This window comes from Xyrauchen texanus, chromosome 34 (assembly GCF_025860055.1).
Source record: "Xyrauchen texanus isolate HMW12.3.18 chromosome 34, RBS_HiC_50CHRs, whole genome shotgun sequence".
Taxonomy (NCBI): Eukaryota; Metazoa; Chordata; class Actinopteri; order Cypriniformes; family Catostomidae; genus Xyrauchen; species Xyrauchen texanus.
The window spans coordinates 27,671,161-27,688,767 of NC_068309.1; the positions used below are offsets into that span (position 1 = coordinate 27,671,161).

General features: G+C 39.5%; 2 protein-coding genes across 6 annotated transcripts in view; one reads left to right on the forward strand and one right to left on the reverse strand.

The window, feature by feature from the left end:
- Positions 1-17,607, forward strand: part of LOC127627306 (claudin-14-like) — a 41,305-nt gene that overhangs the window by 21,580 nt on the left and 2,118 nt on the right. Inside the window, exons 1-3 of one of the 4 annotated variants that reach the window (XR_007968541.1) lie at positions 13,524-13,593; positions 14,569-15,558; positions 17,273-17,373. The gene's annotated coding sequence lies outside the window, so the exon portion shown is untranslated. Of the gene's footprint in view, positions 1-13,523; positions 13,594-14,568; positions 15,559-17,272; positions 17,374-17,607 lie in introns of those variants that run through there. The other 3 variants (XM_052103650.1, XM_052103648.1, XM_052103649.1) reach the window with 3 other exon arrangements.
- LOC127627318 (protein ripply1-like) lies at positions 773-4,387 on the reverse strand. Of its 2 annotated transcripts, XM_052103663.1 has the most exons (6): positions 4,155-4,387; positions 3,269-3,290; positions 2,694-3,139; positions 2,302-2,380; positions 1,693-1,769; positions 773-1,469 (listed from the first exon to the last, which is right to left on the reverse strand). In XM_052103663.1, the coding sequence occupies exons 3-6, from the start codon at positions 2,762-2,764 to the stop codon at positions 1,268-1,270; spliced, it is 429 nt and encodes a 142-aa protein (XP_051959623.1). In that variant the 5' UTR covers positions 2,765-3,139; positions 3,269-3,290; positions 4,155-4,387; the 3' UTR covers positions 773-1,267. The 2 variants fall into 2 exon arrangements, with proteins under 2 accessions (XP_051959623.1, XP_051959624.1); XM_052103664.1 differs by lacking the exon at positions 3,269-3,290.

Here is a 17,607-nt window from a genome sequence, read left to right on the forward strand (position 1 = left end):
AAATTCTACGGATGATGTCGTACACTAGTCGTACGCAAGTCATGCTACTTAGGGAATGGGGGGAAATAAACTGGGTAGTGTAGACATCTGCTGCTCTCCGATGTTGTTTTAAGAAACAGCTACACGTTTTTACCTAGACATTAATATTTTATTTTCATCGTTATGGATTTGGAGGAAACCCACCAAGTGACATTTTTATTAGAGAATGAGGATGATACTGGGGATAGTGTCACGGGTTCTTCGCGATGCCACGCCTTGTGCCCAAAAACAGCATTTCCCACAATGCTGAACCACTCCCGTTTTACTCTTTTGTTGCTCGAATTTTTATAACATGGACTTTTGTGAATATTGTTATATAACAGAAGATCAAAAGGTTTCAAATTAAATAGTACTAATTTGTAAATCGAGCAACCAAATAAGGTCGTATTATCCTAAATGTCTTAAATGTTGGTTGACTAAAATCTTCATTGTGCTTTTATAGGGAACTGCTTTTTCTTTCATCATCTGTTAGAAGTGGTAAAACTGTCAAGGCAGGTAGTTTTAATCTATGGCTTTATTGGTAGAGTGAAATTCTTCAACATCACACATTCCTAGGAGGGCATTGTCATTGTCCTTTATCAAACCTCTATGTTTGTAACCTTGACAAACAGCAGACCCCCTTTTAGCCAAAAGATAGGGTCAGAGAACATCAAAGGACACCAGTAAGTAGAAAAAAGTGCCATCTGAGGCAAAAATTCCAAACCTTAACAAAGGACAGAGATGTTTGCACTCATTTAAATATATTTTATTTTAAATCAAAATACAAGAGTAGAAAAATATGGCATAAATACATATATACATACAATTTATGTACATACATCATAAGTTATGGATGAATAATAGAATACAAATAGAATTTTATGTACAAAAGAAGGAAAGGACCCTGAGATAGCTCCAAAACAACACTTCCCAATGTGGGATAGCATTTTTGCTGTTTCCAACAGGAATTACTTTTATCCAAGACTTATCGGTTCTCTTCTGAGGGATTTTGTATTTCTTTTTTCAAACATTGCATTAGTGTACTTGATGTTTTTGGCATAAAACAATCAGTATCAGCAAAATCACTCTGGTTGTGTTTGCACGCTCAAAAGGAAGACGTGTCCGTGCACTGAATTATTGATGGAGTGTCTTCTCTAATAGAGCTTGATGTGGTATTATCCAGTGCCAATGTTACATTTATAAGCTTCCCCAGTTTAAAGTCACAGAATCGTAGGGCAGATTTGAACACTCAGTTGTAACTGGTGAAGTGACTGCTCAGTTTTAGATACTCCTCTGTGTCGCTGTCTTCATCTTCATCACAGCTGTCCTCCTCCTCTTCACTGTCTGACTCTTCATAGAAGTTTATGGTGGCCTGCACAGGGAAATTTCGGAGCAGAGCTTCGCCATCACTGAAGAGGTAGTCAAAGGATTTTGATCTGGGCCAATACAGCCTAAAATAAAAATAAAGATTTTTACTACAGTGTTACTACAAAACTAACACCGGCAAGCTTGTGATATCAGTTTTAGATTCCTGAATGCACAATGATAAGCTGGAAATGGGTTTATCGGCACAGAAAAATAAGCCTTATTTGGAAAGGATTAGGGTTTTAGGTAAAAATGACATTGTGTAACAAAACAAGAGCATTGCTCAACCAAAATGAAAAGTGCACTGACCTGACAGGGTGTTGGAAAGACTGTGTTTTGCCATCTGTTGTTCTAGTGTTGCTGGGTACTGCTGGCCTGGAGTAGGGCTTTAAAGAGTGAGAAAAGACGTGTAAGTCCACATGTACAAAACACAAACCATCAAACAATGCTTCCTGTCCAGTGTTTATGAGGTGATATCACTGCCAGCTTCATGGGTGTATAACACCCTGGGCAGGATGCAAAAGCTGTGACATGGAGGGTGTCAGGCTAAAGTGTTTGTGGGAAAATGACTCCAACTGCCTCCCCAAATCTAGAGGTGTCTACTTAAATCTTGGCAAGCAAGCACTTGCTTTCTGGAAGCTGTTTTCCCCTACACCTCATCTCTGGGCACAGGCTCAGCGTTCACACTCAGACACTGGTGCCATATGGCAGAGTGTCTCTGTGTGGCTCAGTGTCAATGAAACATCTTGACGTTCAAACATTCTGGTGGCCTAATGCTCACCACATGCCTGTCTGTTACCATAAAGCTACCTGCAGCTAGTCCAAATATCTATATGAGTCACTAAAATTAGAATGTACATGCTGAAAATCGTTAAATCTTGGAGTCCAATAAATGATCATTTGTGTAGGAAAACTTACACAAGCCAGCTTGGTTCTCCGGCATTCCATTTGTGCATCCTTTCTGTTCACCAGCCATGGTCTCCATAGAGAAGCTGGGCTGTGGAAAAGACACAAGCAACATGGGAAATGTCAATTAAACGACTACGTAAAATGCACATATCACATAGAGTTAAACGGCTGTTTGGGCAAAGTCAGTCAGTAAATAATGCAAAATGTACTCTGAAGAGACAAATATGAATACAAAAATAAGATAATGATAAATATAGGAGCCTGATATATCTAAAATGTGTAATTATAGATGTGTTGCGATACAAAACATTTGAATTTAATATCTTAGTTGTGCTTGTGAAAGATCAGGGCTCATCGTTATTATTATGTAAGAAAGTGAATAATGGAAGAGTAATGCACACCTGCTGTTGGACTGCTGAATCTCAGTCTTCATAGTATTGGAAAGAGTCGTGGCAAAATAGGCAGAAGTCATCTCTGTTTTGCGGGGTGATAGTCCAGAATAGTCTTGTTTAGGAGGAGATGGGGTCTGGACAATGTGGATGAGTCGTTGTCCTCTGCAGGCCAGTGAATGAATGGAAGAGAGTCGCTCTTCTGGTTTATATAGCGCTAGAGCTTCAGGGGCGGGGCAGGATGATGGTGGCAGTGCCAAATGACTTGAGTTTTTTTAGGAGGGGGGGTTTGGGGAGATCATGGTGCTGTTTGCCAAATCATTGGGGTATAGGCTGCTATGGACATTTTGGTGTGAAGGCATCTCCAGTTGTATAAACAGTACGACCCAGCGTGAGGGTGAGAAATCTGGTACCCTGAGGTTATTGCAACAACACGGAGGGGCAAACTTGCACACCATCTGTGAGAAAGACAACGGGGGACGACACAGGAGTGACGCCATAAATAATAAAGTTCGTTAGTTATTAGGTGTCTAGGCTGCATTAAATGAAAAACTCGAATAGTACAATCGAAAGAAATCTTAAATTACCTTTTGTCTGTAAACAGGTTTCCTAAAGTGAAGCAATATTTAAGAATTAATTTAAATGGTCTTTTGCTAGTGCATTTCCAATTATAGCTTGTATCTCCGAGATGTCTGTTTTAGATATGGAAAGCATCCCAATTTAAATAATCTGCTAAACATCTTAAAAATATCGGAGTTACAAAAATTCTAGATAATAAATGTCTCGAAGACATATTCTGAATGTCTTATTGACATCCGGACAGTTCGGTAAAGTTGGACATACGACGCCTCTTTCCAACCGTAGTAATGTAGACAACGAGCTACAACCTAATTTTCATGAAAACGAGCCGTCCTTCGAGCTGGACAAATAACATTAGTCTCAACAAGCAGCCGGCTGTGAGACAAGTGCGCAGGGACCGTCTACAAAGTGCAACACCGAAAAGAGATACTACAAAAATATTCAATAACTTCAATCTTACAAACTGTAGTGCTGTAGCTCGTTGTCTACATTAAAGAATGGAAAGAGGCGTCGTTTTTTGCGTATGAGTTATTGATACGGGAAGTGTCCAACTTTAACGATCTCATCCGGACATAGGCTTAATTACTAATTAACAAATTTATTGTAGTAATGCAGATGAACAAACAACATAAAAATACATCTTCCAGATGTAAACACACATCATATTGTCGTCCTGGTGATGTAGCCTATACATGTGCCAGGCTATCAATGTATAAAACTGGGTATGAGCGGCTAAAGGTGAAACAAAAACAACATTATACTGGTAATACTAACGATATATCCACATAAATGTCAATTATTGTGTTAATTTTAGCTGTCTAGCATTCATTTTAATGGGTGCCCCCAACAACTGATCTGAAAACAGCTCTTAACCCCTACAATAGCCGGACTCACCACAAGCCGAAGAACTAAAGCCGATCCCCGGTCAGTACGAGCTTCTCTCGCGCCTTTTGTCTTAAAGCACACGTTCGCACTCCAGTCCGTTAAGCAGGGTGCAAAATATCCCACTAAGCGAATTTAATGATGTCCTAATGGGGGCTTGATTGACTTTGTCGGTCCATTTGGGGGAGCAAATTTGCGAGACAGCGTCACTCCGACCTCCTACAGGGCCAGCAAACTGAGCAGCGTCAAGCAAAAGGCACAAATGGACAGCGCAAGATAGCAACGTGCTATTCTATAAAGTTGAGATAACAGATAATACGATGAATCAATGAACAACTGCAGTATTTTCGTTCGCCTTACTAATCTAATTAGTAAAAGAGGTGAAGTGACGTGCAGTCCTGAAAAAACAAACACAAAAATAACCATGACATCAAATGTTTGGACCTACTCATTCAGTATTATTATACTTTACACATTTTACAATCTCAAAGTCATCACAACTATGAAATAACACAATTGCAAGTATAGAAGTATTGATGAAAACTATTAAATAAATAAAAACTAAGAAATCATATATTCCTCTTCAAAGAAGTTGCCCTTTTTTCTACATTGTCAGAGCAACTTTATGACTGAGATGTTTTTAAAATGGTATTGAAGAAGTTTCTGTGTGCTGGGTACTTTTCTTTTGCTGTCTGATCTAACTCATCCATTAATAAAACTAGTAGGCTAATTACAATTGTAATGTTTTAAAGAATTGTGTAGGCACAATTTAAATGTATATTTTTTAAATAAAAACATAGATTGCCAAATTGATGATAGATAGATAGATAGATAGATAGATAGATGGATGGATGGATGGATGGATGGATGGATGGATGGATGGATGGATGGATGGATGGATGTCTATCTATCTTAATAGATTGAACAAATTGAATGACCGAGCACCAGACAGGGTTTGAGGGTGTATTGCGGGTGGCAATAAGAGGTATGCTGTTTATTCTGTTCAATTGGGTGTGTTCTGCTGTATGGGGGTCTGTCTAGTCCAAGTCTGTTTTAACATTTGCTGATCTCAGAGCCTTGGAAACCCCCTGCCACTAACGGCTCTTTAAAAATCTTATCCCCCATGGTCAGGAATGTCAGTAATCACCAGCCCACTGCCCCCCATGCCTGACGAATGTGTTTCCTTTAAAGGAAGTCAACACAAATCTTTAATTAAAAAAAACATAAAATGGATTAAATACCTTAAAATACCATCGTGCCCTCCCTATGGGGTGCGCCCCACACTTTGAGAACCACTGCATTAGAGGCACTTACAATAAAATTGAATAAGTAATGATTGTTTTAAAAGTAAAGCCACAAAATATCAACATCAAATGTGTCAACATGATTTTAGTGTGTTAAAATTGCTTTCGAACCTTATCGGAGTAAATTTATATAAAATATTACAACTTCTTTGCCATGACGACAACAACACTGTCAGCAATTAAACTAATTTTATTTGCACTAAAATTGTGTAGAACAAAGATTTTATCACACTAAAATAATAATATTAAGTGCAATGTTTAATAATAACAGTACATACAATAATAATGCATTAATACAATGTTTGTCTTGTAGCTAAACTTTTGGCCCCATTCACTTCCATTGTAAGTGCCTTTTTACTTTTGTGTTTAAAATAAACCTGGTATGAGTCAAACATATTTTTTTGACAATCAGCATTATGCCACAAATGCTGTCGATTGCAAAACTCTTATTTTTGAAACTTATTTTTATTATTTTGCTTTAACTGCATAGTTTGCCTCCATTATAGCAAATCAGGGAGATGGCTGCCACATAGCTTCCCTGCTAGAGCAATTTGATTGCTTTTATTTTTAAACCCTAAAAAGTAACAACATTCCTCTAACTGATGCATGTCTCCTGTCTAGTAGTGTAAAGATGCAATTCAGAGTGAATGTTTGCAAACTGTTTTAAAAAATATTACTAGCATGCTTGTGAATAAGATTAGGAAAACCACCCAACTGATTAATGTCCTTATTAACATATTATAGTGGATATACACTGTAAAAAATGGTAACCTCCAATCATTACCTTAAAGAAGCTATTTCTACCTGACCTGACCCTTTAAATTAGTTTTAGTGGTGTAACCTAAACTATCAAGGTTTGGCTTGTGGTGACAAAGGGATGCAGAAGAATATATAGATATATATAATATATAGAGTGGTGGTGGTGTAGTGGTCTAAGCACATAACTGGTAATCTGTTATTTGGAAGGATCCTGGTTCGAGCCCCACAGCCACCACCATTGTGTCCTTGAGCAAGACACTTAACTCCAGGTTGCTCTGGGGGGATTGTCCCTGTAATAAGGGCACTGTAAGTCACTTTGGATAAAAGCCAAATGCATAAATGTAAATTTATATATACTTCTATATGCTTGTGATAGACAGATTAGTTGGGCATGCTATTTCCGAACCTTTTTAATGCATATGGTTGTGTAGCATAAGTGGTTAAGAGCAACACACTTAACCATGATTGCTCCAGGGGTATTGTCCCTGTAAGTCACTTTGAACAAAATTGCCTGCTACATTAAGAATAAAAATGACTGGCAATTTATAAGAGAAATAAATCCTTGGTTGAGAAATAACTGATATGATTAAATATTATGTGGTAAGACTGACCTCTGCTTAGGGTCAGAGAGTTTAGCTGACCCTGTCATTTTCACATGTACACAAGCCTCACACCACTGCTCCCATTTGAGGAGGTGCATGTGTATGGCACCAGCCCTCACACCTCCATGGACACACTTCTCACACCCTTTCCAGACCTGTGCCACTCTCTACACACAGTACATGTACTAGGACTGTTCCCATATAAGCACCTACCCAACATTAACCCTGTTTAACCCAGAGCAAAATGAAAACATTAACTGTCTCTGGAAATTTGTGTATATATATATATATATATATATATATATATATATATATACATACACTCACCTAAAGGATTATTAGGAACACCATACTAATACTGTGTTTGACCCCCTTTAGCCTTCAGAACTGCCTTAATTCTACGTGGCATTGATTCAACAAGGTGCTGAAAGCATTCTTTAGAAATGTTGGCCCATATTGATAGGATAGCATCTTGCAGTTGATGGAGATTTGTGGGATGCACATCCAGGGCACGAAGCTCCCGTTCCACCACATCCCAAAGATGCTCTATTGGGTTGAGATCTGGTGACTGTGGGGGCCATTTTAGTACAGTGAACTCATTTTCATGTTCAAGAAACCAATTTGAAATGATTCGAGCTTTGTGACATGGTGCATTATCCTGCTGGAAGTAGCCATCAGAGGATGGGTACATGGTGGCCATAAAGGGATGGACATGGTCAGAAACAATGCTCAGGTAGGCCGTGGCATTTAAACGATGCCCAATTGGCACTAAGGGGCCTAAAGTGTGCCAAGAAAACATCCCCCACACCATTACACCACCACCACCAGCCTGCACAGTGGTAACAAGGCATGATAGATCCATGTTCTCATTCTGTTTACGCCAAATTCTGACTCTACCATCTGAATGTCTCAACAGAAATCAAGACTCATCAGACCAGGCAACATTTTTCCAGTCTTCAACTGTCCAATTTTGGTGAGCTCTTGCAAATTGTAGCCTCTTATTCCTATTTGTAGTGGAGATGAGTGGTACCCGGTGGGGTCTTCTGCTGTTGTAGCCCATCCGCCTCAAGGTTGTGCGTGTTGTGGCTTCACAAATGCTTTGCTGCATACCTCGGTTGTAACGAGTGGTTATTTCAGGCAAAGTTGCTCTTCTATCAGCTTGAATCAGTCGGCCCATTCTCCTCTGACCTCTAGCATCAACAAGGCATTTTCGCCCACAGGACTGCCGCTTTTCACACCATTCTTTGTAAACCCTAGAAATGGTTGTGCGTGAAAATCCCAGTAACTGAGCAGATTGTGAAATACTCAGACCGGCCCGTCTGGCACCAACAACAATGCCACGCTCAAAATTGCTTAAATCACCTTTCTTTCCCATTCTGACATTCAGTTTGGAGTTCAGGAGATTGTCTTGACCAGGACCACACCCCTAAATGCATTGAAGCAACTGCCATGTGATTGGTTGATTAGATAATTGCATTAATGAGAAATTGAACAGGTGTTCCTAATAATCCTTTAGGTGAGTGTATATATAAGGAATAGTTTACCCCAAAATGAAAATTCACACATCACTTACTCACCCTCATGCCATCCCCGATGTGTATGACTTTCTTTCTTCTGCTGTACAAGCCATACAATATTCATAGCTTTGTATGACCAACAGGCTGAAATTTAGGTTGATTTTAAATGAAAATATTTAGAGGCATCATATCAGGTTTGTCATCATTGTTTAATGCATGTCTTGTAAACGTCGTTGATGTAAAATCTTACATGATGCATTTAATGGTGCCATGTTTGACTTTTATGATCATAACTGCATTCATATTTTTGACTTCTATCACTGTGTAAAGGTAACCAGGCTCTCATTAAACAATGACCGTCCAGTAACCCTGTTCACTCATGTGCTCCTCACACCTCTGCCCTTATCTGAGGAGGTGTTGAGGTGACACCAGCCCTCATACTGCAGAGCTCCACCATTCTACTCACATTCTGTTTGGAACACACCCACCCATGTCAAGACACAGCCAGGGCCACTATTCCCACATCAGCACCTACACATTCAACCCTTGACCTGGATGCTGACCTCCAGTAAGCCCTTAAAACTGTACATGAAAAAACATTGATCTGTGTGGAAAAGATTTCACAGGTAATCGCTGACCAGAATAAATGGAGAATAGCTCATTTCTCAATACTGTTTTGATTGTGTAACCTAAATTCCAGCACCTTTGTTTTGAACGTTTTTTCTTTTACCGACAAGAAAGCCAGTATTTTGGCCAGCGTTTGAGGTCAGAGAGACTTTAAAGGACCAAATCAAGTTTCAGAACTAGGTTGTTAGGGTGCTGATACCAAATGGTCAGAAGTGGCACATGCCTAGATTAGGAAAGAATTAGTGATGATTAATTAGTGCTAAGCAAAAGAACTTGGTGTATTTCATTTATACTACTGGTTCATCTACAGAATGCACTCATACACTCGTTCATGCACTCATTCTCTCTTATTCTCATTCCTTCCACTGAATCTTTAAGATTAATGCTTGTTTGTGCTTTTTAAAATTATTATCATTTTTAAATGTTCCGGGTTCAAAGTTATGCTCAATCAACAGCATTTGTGGCATAATGTTGATTACCACAAAAAATGATTTAAACTAGTCCCTCGTTTATTAAGAGAGAAAAAATATGGTTACTAGGTGCTCACAATGGAAGTAAATGGGGCCAATCCTTAAACATTAACATACAAACTGTTTTAACAGTATAGGCACAATTATTTTGAAACCGTTTGTATTTTAACGTTTATGGAGTGGCGCCAGTCACTTCCATTGTTTTTTGTAACATACAAGGGATGAATCAAAGAAACGTTTTTATGGTAATCAATGTTATGCCACAAATGCTGTCAAATAGATTTGAACCTGTATTGAAACCAGAACGTTTCTTTAAATACAACAACATTTTTAAATTTTCAGAAGAATATGCGAGTTGTTCTTGCCCATGCAAACCCTGCCACCACAATGCTAGGGTGATGTCAGGGGCATTGCTATGTGGTTGCTAAAGGGTTTTGAGTCTACAGTTGAAGTCAGAAGTTTACATGCTTAGGTTGAAGTAATTAAATTTTTTAACAACTTCACAGATTTCGTATGAGCAAACTTTAGTTTTGGCAAGTCGTTTAGGACATCTACTTTGTGCATGACACAAGTCATTTTTCCAACAATTGTTTTTACACAGATTGTTTCACTTTTAATTACCTATATCACAATTCCAGTGGGTCAAATGTTTACATACACAAAGTTAACTGTGCCTTTAAGCAGCTTGGAAAATTCCAGAAAATTATGTCAAGCATTCAGACAATTAGCCAATTAGCTTCTGATAGGAGGTGTACTGAATTGAGATGTTCCTTTGGATGTATTTTAAGGCCTACCTTCAAACACAGTGCCTCTTTGCTTGACATCATTGGAAAATCCAAAGAAATCTTTTCAAATTTTATACCTCCACAAGTCTGTTCTTCCTTGGGAGCAATTTCCAAATGCCTTAAGGTACCACGCTCATTTGTACAAACAATAGTACTCAAGTATAAACACCATGGGACCATGCAGCCATCATACAGCTCAGGAAGGAGATGCATTCTGTCTCCTAGAGATGAATAGTTTTGTGCGAAAAGTGCAAATCAATACCAGAACAACAGCAAATGAACTTGTGAAGATGTTGGAGGAAACAGGTAGACAAGTATCTATATCCACAGTATTAACAAATATTAATACATGCTGTAAAAAATACATTGTTCATTGTTAGTTCATGATAGTCCTATAGCGACATAACCTGAAAGGCTGCTCAGCAAGGAAGAAGCCACTGATTCAAAACCACCATAAAAAAGCTAGACTACAGTTTGCAAGTGCACATGCAGACAAAGATCAAAGAATTTCCTTTGGTCTAATGAAACTAAAATTGAACCGTTTGGCCATAATGACCATCATTATGTTTGGAGGAAAAAAGCTGAGACTTGCAAGCCGAAGAACACAATTATGAAGCATTGGGGTTGCAGCATCATGTATGTTGTCGGGGTGCTTTACTGTAGGATGGACTGGTGCACTTCACTAAATTGATGGCATCATGAGGAAAGAAATGTATTTGGATATATTGAAGCAACATCTCAAGACATCAGCCAGGAAGTTAAAGCTTGGTTGCAAATGAGTCTTCCAAATGAACAATGACCCCAAGCATACCTCCAAAGTTGTGGAAAAATGGCTTTAGGATAACAAAGTCAAGGTGTTGGAGTGGCCATCACAAAGCCCTGACCTCAATCCAATTGAAAATTTGAGGGCAGAACTGAATAAGAGTGTGTGAGCAAGGAGGCCTACAAACCTGACTAAGTTACATCAGTTCTGTCTGGAAGAATTGGCCAGAATTCCAGCAACTTATTTTGCGAAGCTTGATGAAGGTTACCCAAAACATCTGACCCAAGTTAAACAATTTAAAGCCAATGCTACTAAATACTAACAAAGTGTAAGTAAACCTCTGACCCACTGGGAATGTGATGAACGAAATAAAAGCTGAAATAAATAATTCTCTCTACAATTTTCTGACATTTCACATTCTTAAAATAAAGTAGTGATCCTAGTGGATCTAAGACAGGGAATGTTTTCTACGATTAAATGTCAGGAATTATGAAAAACTGATTTTAAATGTATTTGGCTAAGATGTATTTAAACTTCTGACTTCAACTGTATATGATATTCTGGTTCATAGACATGGATCGAGACCTTGCATTTATCATCTGCCAGACAAAAATGGCTGCAATCTAGTCTGAAAGAATGAACGTTACTATAACTACATTTTTGCAACCGTAGATTTACCTGCCGCTTTCTACATTTGCTGCAGTTTCCTGGTGGAAGAAACACTAGAGGAGCCACAACAACTGTGTTTTGTTCACTTTCACACAAATCACGTGTACTATGGCTGTTTATGACTTTAAAAACTTAATTTTCGCATTATTACTCACACCATGCTATGTTATGATATCGAAACACTTTTACTTTAACACATCATTTAAAAAAAACGACTTATTTTAACACTTGTATTACAGACCCACTTACATTTACACAGTTATTCCAAAATGAATAGCTTTTGCATTAGCATACCTGATAGAGTGTTGCATTTGGACTCTGAGACTGAACCTCAAGCCCAGCCTAGCTCTATATGAAAGTGAAGCGAAAATGCCATAGAAGCAACACAAAATAACGTGGTTGCTTCAGTAAATATGCTTTTAATGTTGAATTTGCAGATCAGTTAGTTTTAGGCATTGGTTTAGGGTAAGGATGTCTGTTTTGCTCACCTCTCATTCATATTTTAGGAGACTATTGGTTAGATTTAGGCTAAATTTTGAGATTAGGGAGGTACATTTTACTCATGATAAAATCCATCTAATATTAACCTTAAAAACCTTGTCTGATTATGACACCGTTTTACTCACTTTTGGTGCTCCCCGCTGGACATTTCACTGGGAAACTGCATTTAACTGTGTATTGAAGCAAGTCAATTGTTGCCATGATTTAGAAAACTAGTAAAAAAAACTCTCCTCAACAAAACGCATGATTTAAGCATGTGCAATAATAATAGTGATTCTTGCCTTAGCAAACACCACTAATAAGCAGTAGAGGCTATGGTGGGGTCGGTGTGGGTCCAGTTTAGAAATTGGAAGTATGAAGGTGCTGTTGTGGGAACCTGGTACATGTACCGCGTGTACGTTGGTGTGAGAGTAGGACAGCAGAAGGGTAAGAAAAGTGTGTCCATGGAGGTGTGAGAGCTGGTGTTATACGCACACCTCCCCAAATTAGACCAGCAGAGTGTGACCTACAGAGACGGTTGGGAACAACAGTGTCATGGATTGAGACAGAGAGAAACTGGGATCTTTTGCTAAGGTGTATGTTATGGTTTAGTTTCTGCAGGTTATTATGATGATCCACCTACAGCATGACGAGACTCAAAAGACCACATTTTATTCCCATTATGCTCCCCTGTGCAATTTAGATACAAAATTCAACTGGTTTACAGTTAAGATACATTGCATGGCAAAACGTGGAAACCTGAGTACTATTTCCATATACTGTATGCTTGTTGAACCTTTTACTTCAAAATCATGGGAATTAATAGCTTCCACTCTTCTGAGAAGGCTTTCAACTAGATATTGGAACACGTACTAATAAAATATATTGTTTAAATGGACTGTAAGTTGCTTTGAAAGTTTCAACCAAATGCATAAATGTTAACTCATTGTTTACCTCAATGCTCAGGTCAAAGTTAATAGCTGCTGATTTTGGAATAAACTTTAAGACTCAGACTGCCGTGTGCATCTCAACACCTCTCACCTCATTTGAGGAGGTGTGTATGGCATCAACTGTCACACCTCTGTAGACACACTCCTCTCACCCTCTCTGCTCCTCTGCTCTCATTTTCTCTGTACTGGCACCTTCTTCTCTGGGTCCAAACATAGGATCTCCGTTCCCACTGTAGCACCTATCTCACCCCTGACCCGAGAAGAGACCTCACTGTGACCCAGTGTTCATACTGCTAATGTGAACATTGCAGTCATATTTATTGTTTTTGCTGGTTCATAGTTGACCCTTCCAGTTAGAGGCTGGATTATTGTTATAATCTCATTACAGTGAGGTGACGTGAGCAGAAGATTTAGTGAGATTGAGTGGAGGGTTCAGTTGAAACTGGCTCAAACTGTGTACGTACACTGATAAAAGATAGAACTGTATCTTTCAGCAGGGGTAGAGCAACACAAAGAAAGAGCCAGGTAAGTTTTAAGTTAATGCAATTGCTTGTTTCTGTGCTTACCCTGTGCATAATACATGTTCATAATACATGTACAATGGTTGTCATTACTGATTAGTAAAGGTTTGGCTTTATAGCATTATTATACTGGCATTATTAGGTAAAGGGATATTTTACCCAAAAATTTAATTTATGTAATTTACTCTAATTTACTTGGAATGTTATTCCAAACCCATATTGTTTTGATTAGCTGGGTAATGTATTATGCCATGCACTTAAATGTTGCAACCCACTGTGTTTTTTTTATTTTTTTTTTTGTATTATTCTGAATCTTTTTTTTTTAACACTGAATGAGAATGCTTCTATGTTTGAAGAGTTATGAAGAATTCCTGTTCCTGATATTTGTGTTTTTCCACCTTATGGGAAGCTAAAGACAGTTTTTTTAATTTTTTATTAACAATATTACGGAAACGCGAGGTTGCATTTGTTTAAATTAGTAAATGCATTAAGTATTATGACCTAACAATGTACAATATATATATAATCTTTGTTAATGCTAGTTAATGAAAATACAAATGTTCATTGTTAGTTCATAGCGCATTTACTAATGTTAACAAATACAACTTTTTTGTTTAAAAAAAATAATTGCTTAGCTATTGTCATATTTCCTGTTGTCTTTTGTTTTTGAACTTTTATGTTGAAATTCTTGTTTAGTTCCTGTTTCCTGTTAGTTTTGTAGTCCTTTGTAGTTTTATTCCTTGATTGGTTCTCCCTGATTATTTCTCATTCCCTGATTGTTTCCCTAGGTTGTTTGTTCCCTTGTGTATTTAAGCCCTTGGTTTCCCTGTTTCCTGTGTCAGTTCTTGCATATTTAGCTATCATGTTCTGTGCTTGGTTCCCAGTGTTTTTCTTTTCCTTTTGCTCTGGGTTAACTTGTTTGTTTTTCAGTTTAATAAAGCTTCATTTAGATTCTTATTCCTTGCATGCCTCGTCACAGAAAAACTGACCAAAAGATGGATCTAGGGGCGGTCTTTTTCTGGTTGAGCCGAGCAAACCTCCCTATCATTGAATACTCTCATCTGTTCAGCACCATAGCCAGATGCACTGGTTTTGCTGATGGCCACTTAAAGTCCCTATACCAGATCGGCCTCCTTGCCAATAAATGGAGGGAATTACCGGAGACCGGGAACTACACGTGGGAAGAGTATATTAATTTAATTTTAGAGATGTTCACCTCTGAGAATCCTCTTAACGAGCCAACGCCCACACCTGCTACGGCAAGTGAGCCAATGCCCACACCTGCCATGGCCAACGCACCAATCCCCACGCATGCCACGGCCAATGAGCTGGAATTCTCGTCCATCCCAGAGCCAGCGTTGCCAACTTCGACCATCCAGAGGAGGAAGAAAAGAAGAAAGGCTTCTGCTCTTTCAGGCAGGAGCCTTCCACAGCTCTGCCTTCCACAACTCCGCCCCCTGAGCCTTCCACAGCTCTGCCTTCCACGGCTCCATCTCCAGAGCCTTCCCCATCCTGTGGCCGCCTCCCAGGCCTCCACGACCAAGTTCCCGTCCTGTGGCCTCCACCCAGGCCCACTGACCCAGTCCCGGATCTGCCCCGGTCACCCGGCCGTCTCCCGGATCTGCCCTAGCCACCCGGCCGTCTCCCGGATCTGCCCTGGTCGCCCGGATCTGCCCTGGTCTCCTGGCCATCTCCCGGATCTGCCCTGGTCCCCTTGGTCTCCTGGCCGCCAGCCTGATCTGTTCTGGGCTTCTGGCCATCCGCCTGGTTTGCTCTACTCCCCTTGGTCTCCTGGCCGTCCGCCTGATCAGCTCTGGTCCCCTTGGTCTCCTTGCCACCCGCCTGATCTGTTCTGGTCCACTTGGTCTCCTGGCCATCCGGCTGATCTGTTCTGGTCCCCTTGGTCTCCTGGCCACACGCCTGATCTGCTCCCTGACCATGCCAAGTTCCTCTGCTCTCTTTGTTTGATGTGGGTAAAATGTACTATAGTAAAATTGTAACCATGCTTTTTGGCAGAAGTTTTAATGCAATTAACCATGGTGTTACTACAGTAGTATGGTGTTAATGCTACACTGCCTGGCCAAAAAACGAAAAAAAAAATTGCCATTTGAATTTAAATAAGCAGATTCTTAAGCCTATGATTGGATCATTATTGCAGTGATTAATATGCTTCAGCTGGCAAAAATCATTTTAACCCTATCTGATGCAGTGTGTAGCTTCTCATTTCTTAAACAACCATGTCGGAAGACATATCCCGTGGTCGTGGAAAATATGTTACTGTGTTTCAGAAGGGGCAAATTATTGGCCTGCATCAAGCAAAGAAAACAACTAAGGAGATTGCTGAAATCATTGGAATTTTGTTAAGAACTGTCCAACACAAAAAGCTTGAATGATCGTGAACCGAGATCACTAAAACTTGAAGTCACTTCATAAAAAATTAACAGTAGAACTTACGGCTATGTTTAATAGTGAAAGTAAGAGCATTTCCACACGAACTATGTAAAGAGAACTTACAGGATTGTGACTAAACAGCTGTGTGGCCACAAGAAACTCACTTATTAGTGAGGCTAATTGGAAAAAAAATGACTTCAAATTGCTAGGGAGCATAAAGATTGAACTGTGGTGCAATGGAAAAAAATCATGTGGTCTGATGAGTCCAGATTTACCATATTCCAAAGCGATGGGCGCATCAGAGTAAGAAGGGAAGTGCATGAAGCGATGCACCTGTCGTGCATAGTTCCCACTGTACAAGCCTCTGGCGGCAGTTTTATGATCTGGGGTCGCTTCAGTTGGCCAGGTATAGGCTCAGCAATTTTATGCAGCAATAAAATGAAGTCCACAGACTACCTGAATGTACTGAATGACCAGGTTATCCAATCAATGGATTTTTTTCTTTCCTGACGGCATGTTCCAGGATGACAATGCCAAGATTCATCTGGCTCAAATTGTGAAAGAGTGGTTCAGGGAGCATGAGGAATTATTTTCACACATGAACTGGCCACCACAGAGTCCTGACCTTAACCCAACTGAAGTCTTTGGGATGTGCTGGAGAAGACTTTACGGAGTGGTTCGACTCTCCCATCAAGATCTCGGCCAAAAATGAATGCAACTGTGGTCAGAAATAAATGTTGAGATATTGTATAAGGTTGTTGAAACGATGCCATGATGCGTGCCGTAATCAAAGCTATGATCCAACTAAATATTACAGTATGTGACCTTTTTATTTACAATACTTAATATTGGTAAATGGTCTGCACTTATATAGCACCTTTTGTAACCTTAGAGGTTACCAAAGCACTTTACACTGTGTCCCATTCACCCATTCACACACCAATGGTGGCAGAGCTGCCCTGCAAGGAACTAGCCAGCCATTGGGAGCAACTTGGGGTTCAGTACTTCGGCATGTGAAGTCATGTGGGCTGGGAATCGAACCACCAACTCTGCGAGTAGCGGCCGACCCACTCTACCACCTGAGCCACAGCAGCCCCATATTTGTGGTTCTTAATATTTTGGTTTGCTATGATTTTACTACAAAATACCATGGTGATACTATAGTTACTGTAGTAAAACTATGGTAAATTTTGTATAGGATGGTTAGGGTTAGGTTTAGGGATAGGGGTTGGTGTAGGGTGAGACTGTGAGACATAAATAAACACAATAAACACACTGTTTTCTCTCATCAGTTACACTAGTGAAAAGATAACATTCACTCCCAGTGACTGACACTGTCCTTTCCCACAGTGGACTTGTTTTGGGATGGATACAGAAAAAGGTCATTTTTGGGGTGAGTAGCGAGTAAATCTTTAATTAACCTTTTCCAGAAGTGCCTGTGTGTACATGGACAGGGGCAGCTCATAATATCTGAGCAAAAGAGATGGTTGAATCATAAATATAAGAGGGACTGTGGGAACACGCATGCTAAGAAGAGGAGCACATATGAACACATTAAGAAAATTTGGAGAACGTTTTACTTATTAGCATATGTAGTGTAAGTAAACTTTCCAGAGAAGTGTTTAAC

Coding starts and splice junctions, on each gene's coding strand:
- LOC127627318 (XM_052103664.1), bottom strand. CDS start 2,764: ATGACTTCTGCCTATTTTGCCACGACTCTTTCCAATACTATGAAGACT. Junction 2,381..2,693: donor ATTCAGCAGTCCAACAGCAG/GTGTGCATTACT, acceptor TCTTTTCCACAG/CCCAGCTTCTCTATGGAGAC. Junction 1,470..1,692: donor TCTTTCCAACACCCTGTCAG/GTCAGTGCACTT, acceptor TTTTTATTTTAG/GCTGTATTGGCCCAGATCAA.